The sequence below is a fragment of the Stegastes partitus genome, unplaced genomic scaffold (assembly GCF_000690725.1).
Source record: "Stegastes partitus isolate 25-593 unplaced genomic scaffold, Stegastes_partitus-1.0.2 Scaffold1845, whole genome shotgun sequence".
Classification (NCBI taxonomy): domain Eukaryota; kingdom Metazoa; phylum Chordata; class Actinopteri; family Pomacentridae; genus Stegastes; species Stegastes partitus.
Window position 1 is genome coordinate 1 of NW_007579576.1, and position 12892 is coordinate 12892.

General features: G+C 45.1%; 1 protein-coding gene across 5 annotated transcripts in view; it reads right to left on the reverse strand.

The window, feature by feature from the left end:
* Positions 1 to 5854: 5854 nt before the first annotated feature.
* Positions 5855 to 12892, reverse strand: part of gata3 (GATA binding protein 3) — a 15860-nt gene continuing 8822 nt past the window's right edge. For 3 of the 5 annotated variants that reach the window (XM_008302616.1, XM_008302618.1, XM_008302615.1), the window contains exons 4-6: positions 12249 to 12394; positions 9894 to 10019; positions 5855 to 7488 (exon numbers count right to left, since the gene is read on the reverse strand). In XM_008302616.1, coding sequence (XP_008300838.1) covers positions 7198 to 7488; positions 9894 to 10019; positions 12249 to 12394 — 563 coding nt within the window. In that variant the 3' untranslated portion in view covers positions 5855 to 7197. Of the gene's footprint in view, positions 7489 to 9893; positions 10020 to 12130; positions 12178 to 12248; positions 12395 to 12892 lie in introns of all 5 variants that reach the window. The other 2 variants (XM_008302617.1, XM_008302619.1) reach the window with 2 other exon arrangements.

Sequence of the window (12892 nt, forward strand, 5' to 3'; positions counted from 1 at the left end):
GATAGAACTTCTACCAAAACATATATTTGCTTATTTATTTTGGCTAAAAACTTAGCTTCAACTTTAAAAACCTTCCTTTTGCACGTCAACTTGCGCAATATTTTAACTTGAGTACTTTAACTGAAGCACATTTTAGCCTGAGTAATTCTACTTCTGCTTGTGTAAACCTTTAGAAAACAACAGTGTTTTGCCAGAGCGTAATAATTTGGCACTCCTTTCCCTTCCTGGTGACCCCATATTTCACTCATGCAACCTTCCATTCTCCCTAAATATTAACATTCCCCTCTCCACCTCTGTTTAACCCAAATCTTTCATGCCGTTCCCCAACCCGTCCCTGAAACACATCATCTCCGACCGTTTCTCGGCCCTCTCGAGTCATCATTCACTCCCTTCTGTCTGCCACTCACTGACGTTCCTACCTCCGAGCTGCTCTCTAAGTGAACCTGTGAACTTTTGTGCCACCTCCTCTCCCCCTCCACTCTTTTAAAGTTAATTTCTGGATGAGGACAGGGAAAACTGTGCAACCACGCCGCACAAATGTGACAGGAATCAGTTTATTCAGAGGCGCGACGGAAGGTTTGGATGCCGCTCGTTCGTGTGCATGCATTCACATAAACACCCCGAGCATTTACACTCATCTGTTGACGAATCTGCAGCCTCCCAAGTCTCTTTGCAAATGTGTGCAGCCGAGAGAGTGAGTCTCTGTGAGTGTGTGTGGGATGAGGGTTTAGGCATGTTGTCTGCTAGGCCGTCCAAGAAGCCCCAGGGTACCTCAGTAAAAGAGATAATTATCTTTTATCTGCTATGTTGTGACGGGAGATTATGGTTCAAATTTACGATTGTTAAGGAGACAATACAACACGAGGCTGCTCTTTTGAAAGTGGCAAAGGGGGTCTCGAACAAGTGAGAGAACTCCCACAATGCCCCAGAAGCTCATCCCTCATGTTTCAGGCTCGAGGTCTTTCGAAAAAAACAAAGGAAAGGGGATAAGAACACGAGCCATTTACTTTCAAATATGACTATGCAAATCCTATAATAATTTTTTTAGACGACGCTGAATGGTGCGTACGGGTATCAGAGCGATATCGCAGGAGATCAAAGATGCAACCGAGTATAATACATAAGCCCACTGTCACTGCGAGCCCGCCGCAGAGCTTAAAATAACAGTTGTCAGTTGCAATAAAAAGTGGAGCTGTAACATTTTCATACCGATTCGGAGCCATTTTTATTCACCAAAGTATCAAACCAACACTTTTATTGGGGGGAAAAATGGGACAAAATCTGTAATTCATGTTTAATTTAATTGGAAATTTAAGGGTTTTCACTTTTTATGCGAGTTTGATGAGAAGATTGATTCCAACTTCTTGTCTTTGCATTAAAAAATTAGGCAAATTAGCTTAGCTTAGCATGCAGAGGGGAACCATGGGGAACCAGCTAACCTGGTTATGTGTATAGAGCAAACAAACAAGCTACAGCATGTTGATCGGTGAGCTTCAGAGGTGCTGGTCGACTACAGCTTGACGTATACTCCTGAACTGGCTCCACGCAGAGCAAGAGGCCTACACTTTGGGGATTTTCTTGCAAAGCGATGCAGTTAACAAGCAAAAATTCTCACCAAACTCCAGTTAGCGGGATGGTTTCTATGCCGCCATATTGCATTTCTTCCTGCACTTGAAACAATGGTATTTAAAACTGAGCAAATCATGTTGGAGTTGGGGTTAATAAATCTTGAACAACAGCTACTTTTAGTGAAATTTGAGCATCTGGCTGAGTCCATGCATGGATTGATAGAGCTATGAAAACAAGCGTATGGCTACATATTGGCAGAATATTGCAAATAAACTGGAATTACAAGCAAGGCAAATACAATTACAGCCCATTATATATGACATTTTGTTTGACTTAAGCATTTTGTTATCAATATGTGGCGTAAACATAGTTCACATCGACGCAACGGGTTGTAAAATTTCAGATTTCTGTTGCCCTGGAGGTTGGTCTGATTCTTTAAACAACGACAGTGACTTTGAGCAGCGATAAGCCCGGAATGCAGTGTTGGTGCCCCCTACAAAATAGTTGGGTAAACATTTCCATTTAACTGTCATTAAAATGGCTAATTCGCCAAAAGAACCAGCAGGACTGCCTTATAGCGGGACAACTTGACATTTTCAGCGTGTAGATTGCTGCTCGGAGGTTGTTTCGCACAAAGGGGATTTAGAAACTGCACCAGAAATGGCAGCCTTATACATGAAGTACACATCCAATGAGTCACACGACAACGAGTAGTAACTATTCCTTTAATATTATACAACATTTAAGTGCATTCAGGGTAGTACATGAGTTACACAGACTCAATTGTGAGTTCAGAAGCTATGACAGCATTATATACAGTATATGTCGTATCAGCTTGTTCCAACTCTCCACTGAAGGTAAATAGTGTTACACCAACCCAAAACTCCTCTATTCTGTTACTGTTGTTTGTTGCGGTGCATCATTTATTAAAAGTGCATGGTTTTATGTACACATTTTCAGCCTGACATACTGTAGGTGGCATCTTTGGAAAAACATAATCTCTGCAAGAATAAAAAATAAATATTTGGTTGTTTTGGATAGTGATTGGCTGCACAGCACAGGCTTGTTGGGAAGTTAGGGGGAGGAATAAAAAGCATTTTAGCAACAAAAAAGTCATACAATTTGGAAATTTACTTCCCCGTGTTTGCGTCAAAGCTGTGAATACTAGTCAAATGTCATTTAAATAGGCCTGTTTTTTTGAAAACTCAGTCTGACACTGTGTGGTTTTGGGCTCACGCCAATGCAAATGTCAGTTATAAATAACATAATGCAGACAGTGTGGATAAGATCAGGCGAGTCAAGCTTGTTTTTGACATCTCAATCATCTCTTTATTAAACCGTGTAAGTTCTAATGTCTTGTTTGGGAGTTGCAGGCCTCAAATAGTTCACATAACATACTATAACCAAACACAGAAACTGCTACGTGAAAGTCATAAAACAGCGAAAGGTTCGACTCGCGGGGCAGCAGAATAATCATTAGCCCACAACACACGAGCTTGTTCTGCCACATGTGACCACACTGACACAGATTGGTCCCTGCTTCAAACCGGCGTTACTAATACGAGACTACTGTACTGGTAGGTGGAAAGAAACTGGAACACGTCTGAACCAAGAGACAGAAACTATTAGTGACTTAAAGAATGTGTGAAGGAACAGTCGACACATCCGGTGCAACTGGGTTCCTCCTTCCTGTGGTGTGATCGCTTTTAGCGCTGAGGGGAATTCGTATGAAGTGATCGGTTCTCCCCCAAAAACGCAGAATTCATTCAGAGAAATATATCTCTAATTGCAAACTCTCCACAATCACCTCCCCTCCGCCACGACCCCAACTTTGACCCGACCTCCGCCGACAAGCAGCCCGGACGAAGACGGACTGTTCCTGAGAGCCGATCGCGGCGACAAATCTGTCATCGTCCTCACCTGAAAGACGAGAGGCAGACGCAGGAAGGGAGGAAGACAGAAGGCGAGAGGGGGGACAGAAATGAGGGGTTTCGCGACGGCGGCGACAGCCGAGGAAAGACGAGAGGAGATCAGAGAGGCGTCCTCGGCCGGGCGCTCGTCCTCACCTGAGCCCGCCGCTGCACCTCCAGTCACCCTTGGCAGACGTCCACAGCCGAGCACCAGAGGCGGCGGGGTCATCCAGGGGCCGCGGGGTCCCACCACGGGGGCAAAGCTCTCCTCAATCCCTCTGTACACACATACACACACTATTTCCATTCTCATTCCACATGCCCCCTTGACCTCACTATTAAAACACAGGAGCAAATCTCCCGATTGGTCACAGCGGCTCAGAAACAAATGATGCCAAATACCTGACTTCTGTATGGCCTTTTCTGCAGGGAGGCATGTGAGGGCTGCAGACGCCAAATTTGGCATTCCCCTTGTGCAAATAGATTTCAATATTGGGAGCGTTGTTTTCGGGGCAGCGTGGCGGTGAAACAATAAAGTGTTTTTGCACAAGAGTCGGCGGAGCTGGTTAACTTTCAGTTAGTCAGACTGCTGAGCAGAAGGTTCCTTCTATTATTACTAGCTGTTTTGATGTAGCCGCCTTGTTTTTAACCCCTGCATCCTGTTATTATCGCAGATTATTTTGCACCAACATCCATCTAAAACCTTTGAGTCACCAGAAGCAGCTCCAGCGTCATCGGTCTCTTTACACTGATTATCAAAACGCGGGGTACCCTTGTTGTACAGAGTCTCTCGTACATTCACTCAGTTCTGAATCGCCGTCGTTCATCGTGGCTTTTATTAATATTTCTAGCATGAACACCCTTTTTCACTTCTGATGTTTCCATCCGGTGTCATGCCTCAGTTTCCTGCGCTCCACCTTGTTTCCTAAATGCTTGATTTTTATCTCTTTACAACCTTTCATGTTCTGTGACTGCACCTCGCTGCAGCTAATAACTAATAATTCACACGCTTGCTGCTTTACTTTTGTTTTTCAGTGCATTATTGCAGTCACCTGTTGATTTAAGCCTCAAACTGACCTGCATGCATGAAATTAAACATCAAATAAGTCTAGAGAAAAAAAAAACGGAGGCCCTGCTGCAGCTGTGTGCGGACTTGTTTGCACATTAATATTCAGAAGACGCCGCTTGTGAATTCCTGGAATGATAATGAAGGTTTAAAAAAAAAAGATAATAAAAAGGTGAAAGATTTTTTAATTTGAGGAGGTGGTGGACTTTAGGTTTTGCACAGAGGAGCAACAGTTTTTTATGAACAACCTCAAAAAGAAAGAAAAGATTCATGCAGAACTTTGGATGTCAAAATTTACTTATAACCGCTTCGGTCAACAGCAAAAGACTCGATATGCGTCATATTTAGGAATGCATATGCACAGTATATGGTCCAAATCAGTTAAGTTGCCCTACCTCTCCGGCTTTAACACCAGTGGTAACCCACTGGAGCGTATGACTGTATCAAATACGGCTTTTCAACCCCGCACTGCACATTTTAATCTAAAGCTAGCAGCTGATTATCTCCTTTTCTCTCCTCCCAGCTACATCTCGGTTGTAGATTGTCGTGCATTTTGCGGTGCCGAAAAACACCCGTACGGTTCTGCTGCGGGAATCTCGAGCGAAGCCGATAACTTCCACCTGCCAAATGATCGAATCATCGACTCGGAGCGTTGAGGAAGCTGCATCCTCGCTGCGGTTCATTCGGCGGTCGAAAAAAAAAACAGAACATGGTTCCTCTTTTCTTCCCAGCGGAACACTTGAATCATTTCTCAGCAGCAGAGGTGGTGCGTGTATAGGTGCCGTCTGCAAGTTTGCAATCGCTGACCGCTGACATAGTGACTTTTTAAGATTCGTTTTGAAGCTGCAGCATGCAAAGGCGTGACTGTTTTGTGTATTTTTAGCAATATTTAGCCTAAAAATGGATCGTTTTATTTGCATGGTGCGTAAAAGCAGGTCGATAGGTGATAAGAAACGTCTGAACTGATGCCGTTTCCTCATGCGTCCTCCACGCTGACTGAATGATGGACGACCGACGTGTTTTTCATGTCGGTCGCGGCGTATTTATGTGTTCACGGGATGAGACAAAAGCCCCTTCAGCTCGCCTGGCCTGGCTGACCCCGTCGTTTGATTTGTTCCTCCATCGCTGCTGTTTACTTCTTCTCTTCCTGTTTGTGCTCAACTGACCGTGCGAGCTGTTCCTGTGAATGCCGGGTAGCAAAAAAAATAAAAAAACAAATAAAAATAAAAAAGGCGGGCTGCTGCAGTTGTGGCGGGGGTGTCGGAGATCACAGGAAAGAGGCAGAAATGACGGCTCTCGACCACAGCGCTAACATGTCAACAGAGATTAAACTAGTTTATTATTTTCAAAGAGGGGAAAAAAAAAAAATTTTACGAAACAAAAAAAGCAGTCATATTTTACACTAGTGATTATTATTAAATTTTTACAACCATTCAGTCTGCATAACATAAAGAAATAATTCTACATCTTTGTTTCTTTCGTATTTTTGGTACTCTGATTTTATACATACAAATAACAAATACAGGAACTTTTTTCACAATGCATATAATCTGTGGGCAGGAAGAAAGTCTTTCAGGTGTGTGTGTGTGTGTGTGTGTGTGTGTGTGCATGTGTGCATGTGTGTGTACGTGCGCGCTTCAACACAAACCAATTGCCCGAGACCTATAGCACATCCAAAATGGAAAAAAAAAATAAAATTAAAAAAAAAAAAAAAAAGAAGAAGAAGAGAGACGCCTGCAGCCGGAGCCGCCGACTCTCTGCAAACTTAATGCAACACAATTCATGCAGGCGAAAACCGAGGCCTGCCCTTTCTCTAAAGTCTTTTCCCTCCCTCACCTCCTCCTCCTCCCTTTTCTTTTTTTTTTTTTTCCTCCCCCTCCGGGACTCGGAGGCGTCCTCTCCTCTCCTCACTCCTCCGGCGGCAAGTCTCTCCACCTGCTGCGACTCGTACCCTTCTTGTCGTTAGCTGCCCAGGGGCATGTTTCCTCTTTTTTTTTTTCTTACTTAATTAAAAAGTCTTCATTAAATGTACTGTATTTCATACAATTTGTACAAATATATTCAGCGTCTGTCTCCCCTCAGCAGAAGAAGAAGAAGAAGAAGAAGAAGAAGAAGAAGAAGAAGAAGAAGAAGAAGAAGAAGAAGAAGAAGAAGGGGAGCTGGGGGTTTCCTGTTACACAGGTGCAAGGTGAAGAGAGGCGGGAAATTAAGGGAGAGGGCGTCAGAAAAGTTTTCTGTGATGTTGTGTGTGGAAAAAAAATGGCTTTTTGTACACAAATGGAGCTCCTTTATCGTTGTGGATCAGCCTCAGTGTGGTGGCGGCAGCGGCGACGGTGGCGGCTTGGGGAGAAAACCCGCAACAAAAATCTTCCCCCTGGAGGTCAGTGCGCCACAGTCAAGTCTGCAAAGCATTCACATCGCAGAGGTACGCTCGGATTTTATAAAAATAAGATGCAACCGAGGGGGGGGAAAGGAAAAAAAAAAACAAAAAAAAGGAGCCTGTCGTATTCGCTCGAGACAGGGGAGCTTAGATCGGAACCGAGAAGCAGTTTATTTAGTCTTTTTAGGATATGGAAGCAGGTCAGTAGAGGTACCGAAGGGCGTGGTGGTGGCGAGGCCGAGGGTTCAGGAGCGCTTCGAGGCGGTGGAGCTCTAGCCCATGGCCGTCACCATACTGGAGGGGTGGTGGGGGGCGAAGGGGAGGCTGGAAGAAGGGTGCATGGGTGTGGGGGTGGTCAGCATGTGGCCTGAGTGCGAGAAGGGCGGGAAGGAGGACATGTGGCGGGACAGGGCGGCCGGGCTGAACGAGCTGCTCTTGTCCATCAGGCTCTTGGAGAAGTCTTCCATGTTGTCTTGGGCCTTTTTGCTCTTCTTGGACTTGCTGGACATCTTCCGGTTCCTGGTCTGGATGCCTTCCTTCTTCATGGTCAGAGGTCGGTTGATCTGCTCTCGAAAGGAGACAGGAGAGATGGCAGATTAGTATTTTTTGTCATCGTGAGCGGTTCCGTTCACATGAGATGGAGATCTGGAGCTCCATTTGCATTAAGCAACACAATAAAGAAAAACAAACCCTCAAATGAGGGGCGTCACCGAGTTTCAAAATAAATCAGAAAAATGTGGCTCACAGGGAGCTTTTTAGTTTCTTAGAGGCAGATTTTGGGGTTTTTTGGACGGACATAATGATATGTAATGGAGTCCCATTACGAGGCAAATCTGACTGGAGCATCCCGAAACAGAAGATTGTTTATATATACTCTTTGTGTGCACGCATGTGTGTGTTGGGTTGGATTTAAATGTTGATTCCTTTAAGCTGGACTGTATCTGAGGCTGCGGCCGTGCCAGAAGGAAAGAGAGAGAAAAAGGGGAAGATGAAGGAGGGGGATGGAGAGAAGATGGAGAGAGTGTGTGCAGAAGGGTCTGGCAGCTAATGTGCAGCCGCTCGGCCACAGAGACACATGGCCATGACGACCGCCGGCGTCGGCCAAGTCCTCCTCTCCACCCGCCTCCTCGACCGCGTGGCCATCTCTTGGCCAAAATGGCCCCAGCTGCCATATTCCAGCATAGGTTTAGCCGGGAACAAGAGCTGGATGATGGAATTCCGGCTGTGGGCAGGATTATGAGGGGAGGTGGATGAGGCCGACTGGCTTCCTGATCTTTCTCAGCGGTTCTTCCCGGGGAAATGGGAACGGGGATTTCTTCCTCACTCTCTCCCGAGCTACTCGGAGACATTGGCATTTTTTCGCTGACTCTTTAAACAGAGTGGCCTCGATGATTAGCGGAGGGCAGAGATCTGTGCCCTCCCCCAGCGATGTGGTTTCATTCTCTAAGCTGTGACTCCATACTGGGTGACTTTCTCTGCCTCGCTTCCAGCTCTGAGGCATTGCTACGCCCACCTAAAGCCAGTCAGGCCTCTGCTCTTTGATGCTGAGATGTCTACCGTCTCGCAGAGGAAGCCTTGGGCCTCCGGCCTGCGCTCGGCCGCCGCCCCGGCACATCAAACAAAAGCTGAGCCAAAGCGTTTGAGTCAATGACCACCGCAGAATACACAGGCTCCCACGTCCTCCCCCCACCTCCAGCAAGCAGCAGCTAACCACCTGAAACCCCTGAAACAGAGGTGTCAAAGCTGAGCCACTGTACCTCGCTCAGAACACACAAAGAACCGCACGGTGAGAAAACCCCCTGATTACTCAAAAGAGGCTGTCTAATGTTTTGGGTGTTAACACACCTCGGTGTTTGTGGCAACTTCTCTGTTTCCACAAGCTTCTTATCTGAGCTTCTAAGCTTCTACGGGACGACAGACTGCTACCATCAGGTGTTTTGGGACGTCAGGAGCACATGCAGGCCAGCAGGGACTCGGCTAAATTCTCCATGAAGAATGTGGAATTTGTTTCAAAGGGGGGAGCGAGCCCCAACAGAAGTCTGGATTTACCAAAATAAACTAATTTCACAATTACGCCAAGGTCAGGGTCAGTTCAAATGCTAATGTGTAACTGGGAAATATTATTCTGCTCTCCTTTTAACCTTGGTCTGAATCTGTTTCTGCAGCGCCTAACTATCTGCCAAAAGTAACATGGGAAAATGATTTAACAGGGAGCGCTTTGCGTGACAAGCAGGGCAGCAGAGCAGGATACTCTTCCCCCTTTTACACACAGTGGATGTGGGATATAGGCAACCTTTATCTGTTGTCTGCGAGAGAGAGAGAAGAGGAGGGAAAAATTACCTACATGTGGCCTCAGAGCAGTTAGCCGGGTTATTATTATTATTAGTTTCAGCCACAATGGCTGTTTGATTAAAAGTGACAGCTTTGTGCGCAGGAGAGGAGGCAGAGGGAGAGATAAACGAGTCCCTGGGGTTTTCAGATTGAGGATGTGAAATGATGTGGTGAGGCACTAACCAGCCCAAAACGAATCAGACGGATTGGTGGTCAGAGGGGGGACTCCAAGTCCCTGGTGCGCATGGAACCAAAAGGGCTGGAAATACGAGGAAGGAGGAAGGAGGAGGAGGAGGAGGGGGGGAAAAAACGGCCTGGAAATTAATCGAATTTTAATTAAGCCCCTCTTCTTTAATATTCAAAAGCAAGGCGGCTGCGGGCTTAGTTCACTTAGGTCTTATACATTTCAGATTCGCACTTACTGCCAATAAATCATATTAATTCTACAGTATTTGTTATCGCCGTGGCCCTGAAATTCTCTGCAGGGAAAAGTCAGATAAAATATTCAGAGGCAGGAGGGGAAAAGGTGCCCAGCAGGACGTGATGAGGGAAGAAATAAAGAGCAGCAGATGGAAGTTTGGGGGGGAGGAAAGGCGCGCTCAGAAAAAGATGCTTCCTATGCAGGTTTATTACTTACATTGTGCAGTTTAAAGTACAGGCCGCAGGCGTTGCACACCGGGTCCCCGTTGGCGTTTCTCCGCCACAGCGTCGTCGTTGTCGTCTGACAGTTCGCGCACGACGTCCCTGCCCGCCTGGCCGCGGACTGCAAGACACAAGAGAGAGGCCACAGGAACGTCACATGACCGCGTAATGACCCAATCAACATGAAGATTTATTCTGACAGCTTCGACACCAGCATCCAGGGCTGCAGTTGGTGCGGAAACACTGATTTTGTTTTGTAATTTTGTAATTTTTGGGGGGGGAGTAGTTTGCTTCCAAAGAGGCCCTGTGGCACACCTTGGAGGCATTGGGGAAATATGTGATTTGTTTAAAAACGCACCGTGGTAAATGTGTGTTTTAAATTTGAGTCTGTGCAAATTTGGCAGCCCTGTACACCTCGCAGAAGCCTTTCTATGCGTAAAAGTAAATGTATTTCCTTCTGTTTTATTATTTATCACACAGTAAACGCAGCTTTATTCTCACTCCTTGCATTGTTCAAAATAACATATTTAGATGGACTGTGTACATTTCTACCTCCACCCAATAGGGTTCGTTTTCGTGCATTTACTGCAAAGCTGAAAATAGCTTAAAATAAGGAAAGAAATACGAAAAAAAAACAGAGCTGCTTTCACTGGAGGCTAAAAATAGCGTCATAGAGCACATACCTCCTACTGAATAAATATTTACAGAAGACATAAAAGCAGAGCCTTGAAATGGGAGAGCTATTAAACCTGATTAAATTTCCCCTCAAAGTTTGTGCCACGAAGCCCTGTTTTAAACGTGGACCTCAAACAATCGCAATGCAAAGAAGGAGGCTCGCATGGATTCACGTTGGTATCGATTTTGTGCTCTGCAGGGCTGTGTGCTTTACGCTTCTAAATATGGACACTATGGATGCCACGTATGGATGCAGGATGCAGTGAAATGAGCCACATGGCACTAATTGCACGCCAGTTAAAAGCATTTTGTTGGGAGGGGGGAGAAAAAAAAAGAGAAATGAAAAAGTGGATATTTTTTTGGAGGGGCTCCGCTGCAGGCTACTAGCAGAGTAAAACCCTCACTTCATCCTGACACAGTGAAAGTCGTGTCTTCCAATGGATTTTAAAGCTGCCTGCCTCACAGCACCAGTCTGCTGCAGTGGCTGTGTGACATTGATGTTATAATCTCTAAAAACAATCAATAGACAGGTGACCGCAGAGGACACGCCGACGTAAAGGACTACATTATCTCTGGGAGGGATTTCCAATTATACACATGTGGTGGCCTAATAACCCCTGCTGCTGTGTGCTTTGAATAACCAATCAAATTGCAGGAATAAACCGAGAACGATCATCCATCTCATAATCGGCACTTTTTTCTTGGAGCGTCACTGCGTTTTTACGCACGGATTTAATATTTCCTGCCACCAAAACGCGTAATTTGGATCCTGTCTCGCCACTCTCTGGTGAGATTTCCTTCCATAGATTTAAAAAAGGTCAAGCCTAGCGTGGCCTCTGCATATACCTGCCCATCCTCCGTGTGTTTAAGCACAGATTCTAACCCTAAACAATCTCAAGTCGTGACTGTGCGCCGGGCCCTGCGTGGCTCGGGCTCCGCAAGCCTTTATGTTTTGACTGGGGAAGCGGGGCTGTGTTGTTAAAAGCGACTTATCTGCGCTGCTCAGATATCCGGCAGCCCTTTCCTGCAACGAGAAGTCGGGTTTTTGCATTAAGAGGCGAAGTGGCGGAGAGGAGAAGTCCAGAGCAAAGCAGAGCAGAGCAGGACTGGACAGCCATCTTTGCCTCGAAAGAATCTTTTTTTTTTTTTTGGAAACGCCAGGGGAACTCCTCTAAAGCTCATAAGAGATGCAGCTCTGATGAAGAGGGGCTTTCCCTGCAAAATATAATTCCACCTGAAGCAAACTGAAAAAATTGCCCCAAAAAGTAAATAAACAAAAATCTAATTTAAAACGATTTTTTTTTTTTAATAAAAAATTTGGAGCTCATTGTGCGTAATGAATGGCACATTTGCGCATCTCCAAAAAAAAATACACACAATATGGGGAGGCCCTATTGTTGAAACTGTGCATCAATGACAATTTTAGCAAATAAAAAAAAAATAATCGTTGCATTTTTTTTTCTTTGTTTTTTTTTCTTTTGCAAAAAAATAATAATAAACTGTGCAGTTTTTTTTTTCTTTTTTTTTTTTGCTATGGTAGTATCTGAAAACAGAGACCTGCACTTGTCGAGTCAATTTCCTGCAGCTAATAGGCCTACTTCTTCCTGGATAGGGGAAAAACAGAGAGAGAGACGGAAAAATGTCATCAATAGAGAAAAATGTGGTGGAGACGTACCAGCCGCCGCTTGGGCTTGATGAGAGGGCGATTCTGCCCGTTCATCTTGTGATAGAGTCCGCAGGCGTTACACAGATAGTGACCCGTACCGTCCCGCCTCCACAGCGGAGTCGACGTGGCCCCGCAGTTCACACACTCTCTACCCTCTGCAACACACACGCGCGCACACACACGCGCACACACACACGCACAGAACATGGAGATAATGTCCAGGTCAGTTGGGCCTTAAAAACTACCAAAATAACACCAAATAATAACAATAATAACAACAATAAATCATGCATGTGATCAAAGCTGGGAATAAAAAGGTTAATGCATTTGATGGTAAAATTACAATTTCTGTAAATAAAATCTGCAAATATCAACAAACACTTATAATAATTGTAATAATTATTAATGTCATTATTATTATAAGCAGTGGCATTATTTTAATAACCATCACACACACGTACACACACACACATATTGAAACACATGTGGTTGGTGTTGGTTGTGTTCAGGTCCAGAAGGCAAGAAATCATTTCAATAAACCCACAAAACCTTCCCTGAATATTATCAAACTGCATAAAATGTAGTTTGGTCCGGGATCAATTTCAAAATAAAATCTGATAAAAGCAGGCCTGCTTCTCTCTCATCAGCCAGTT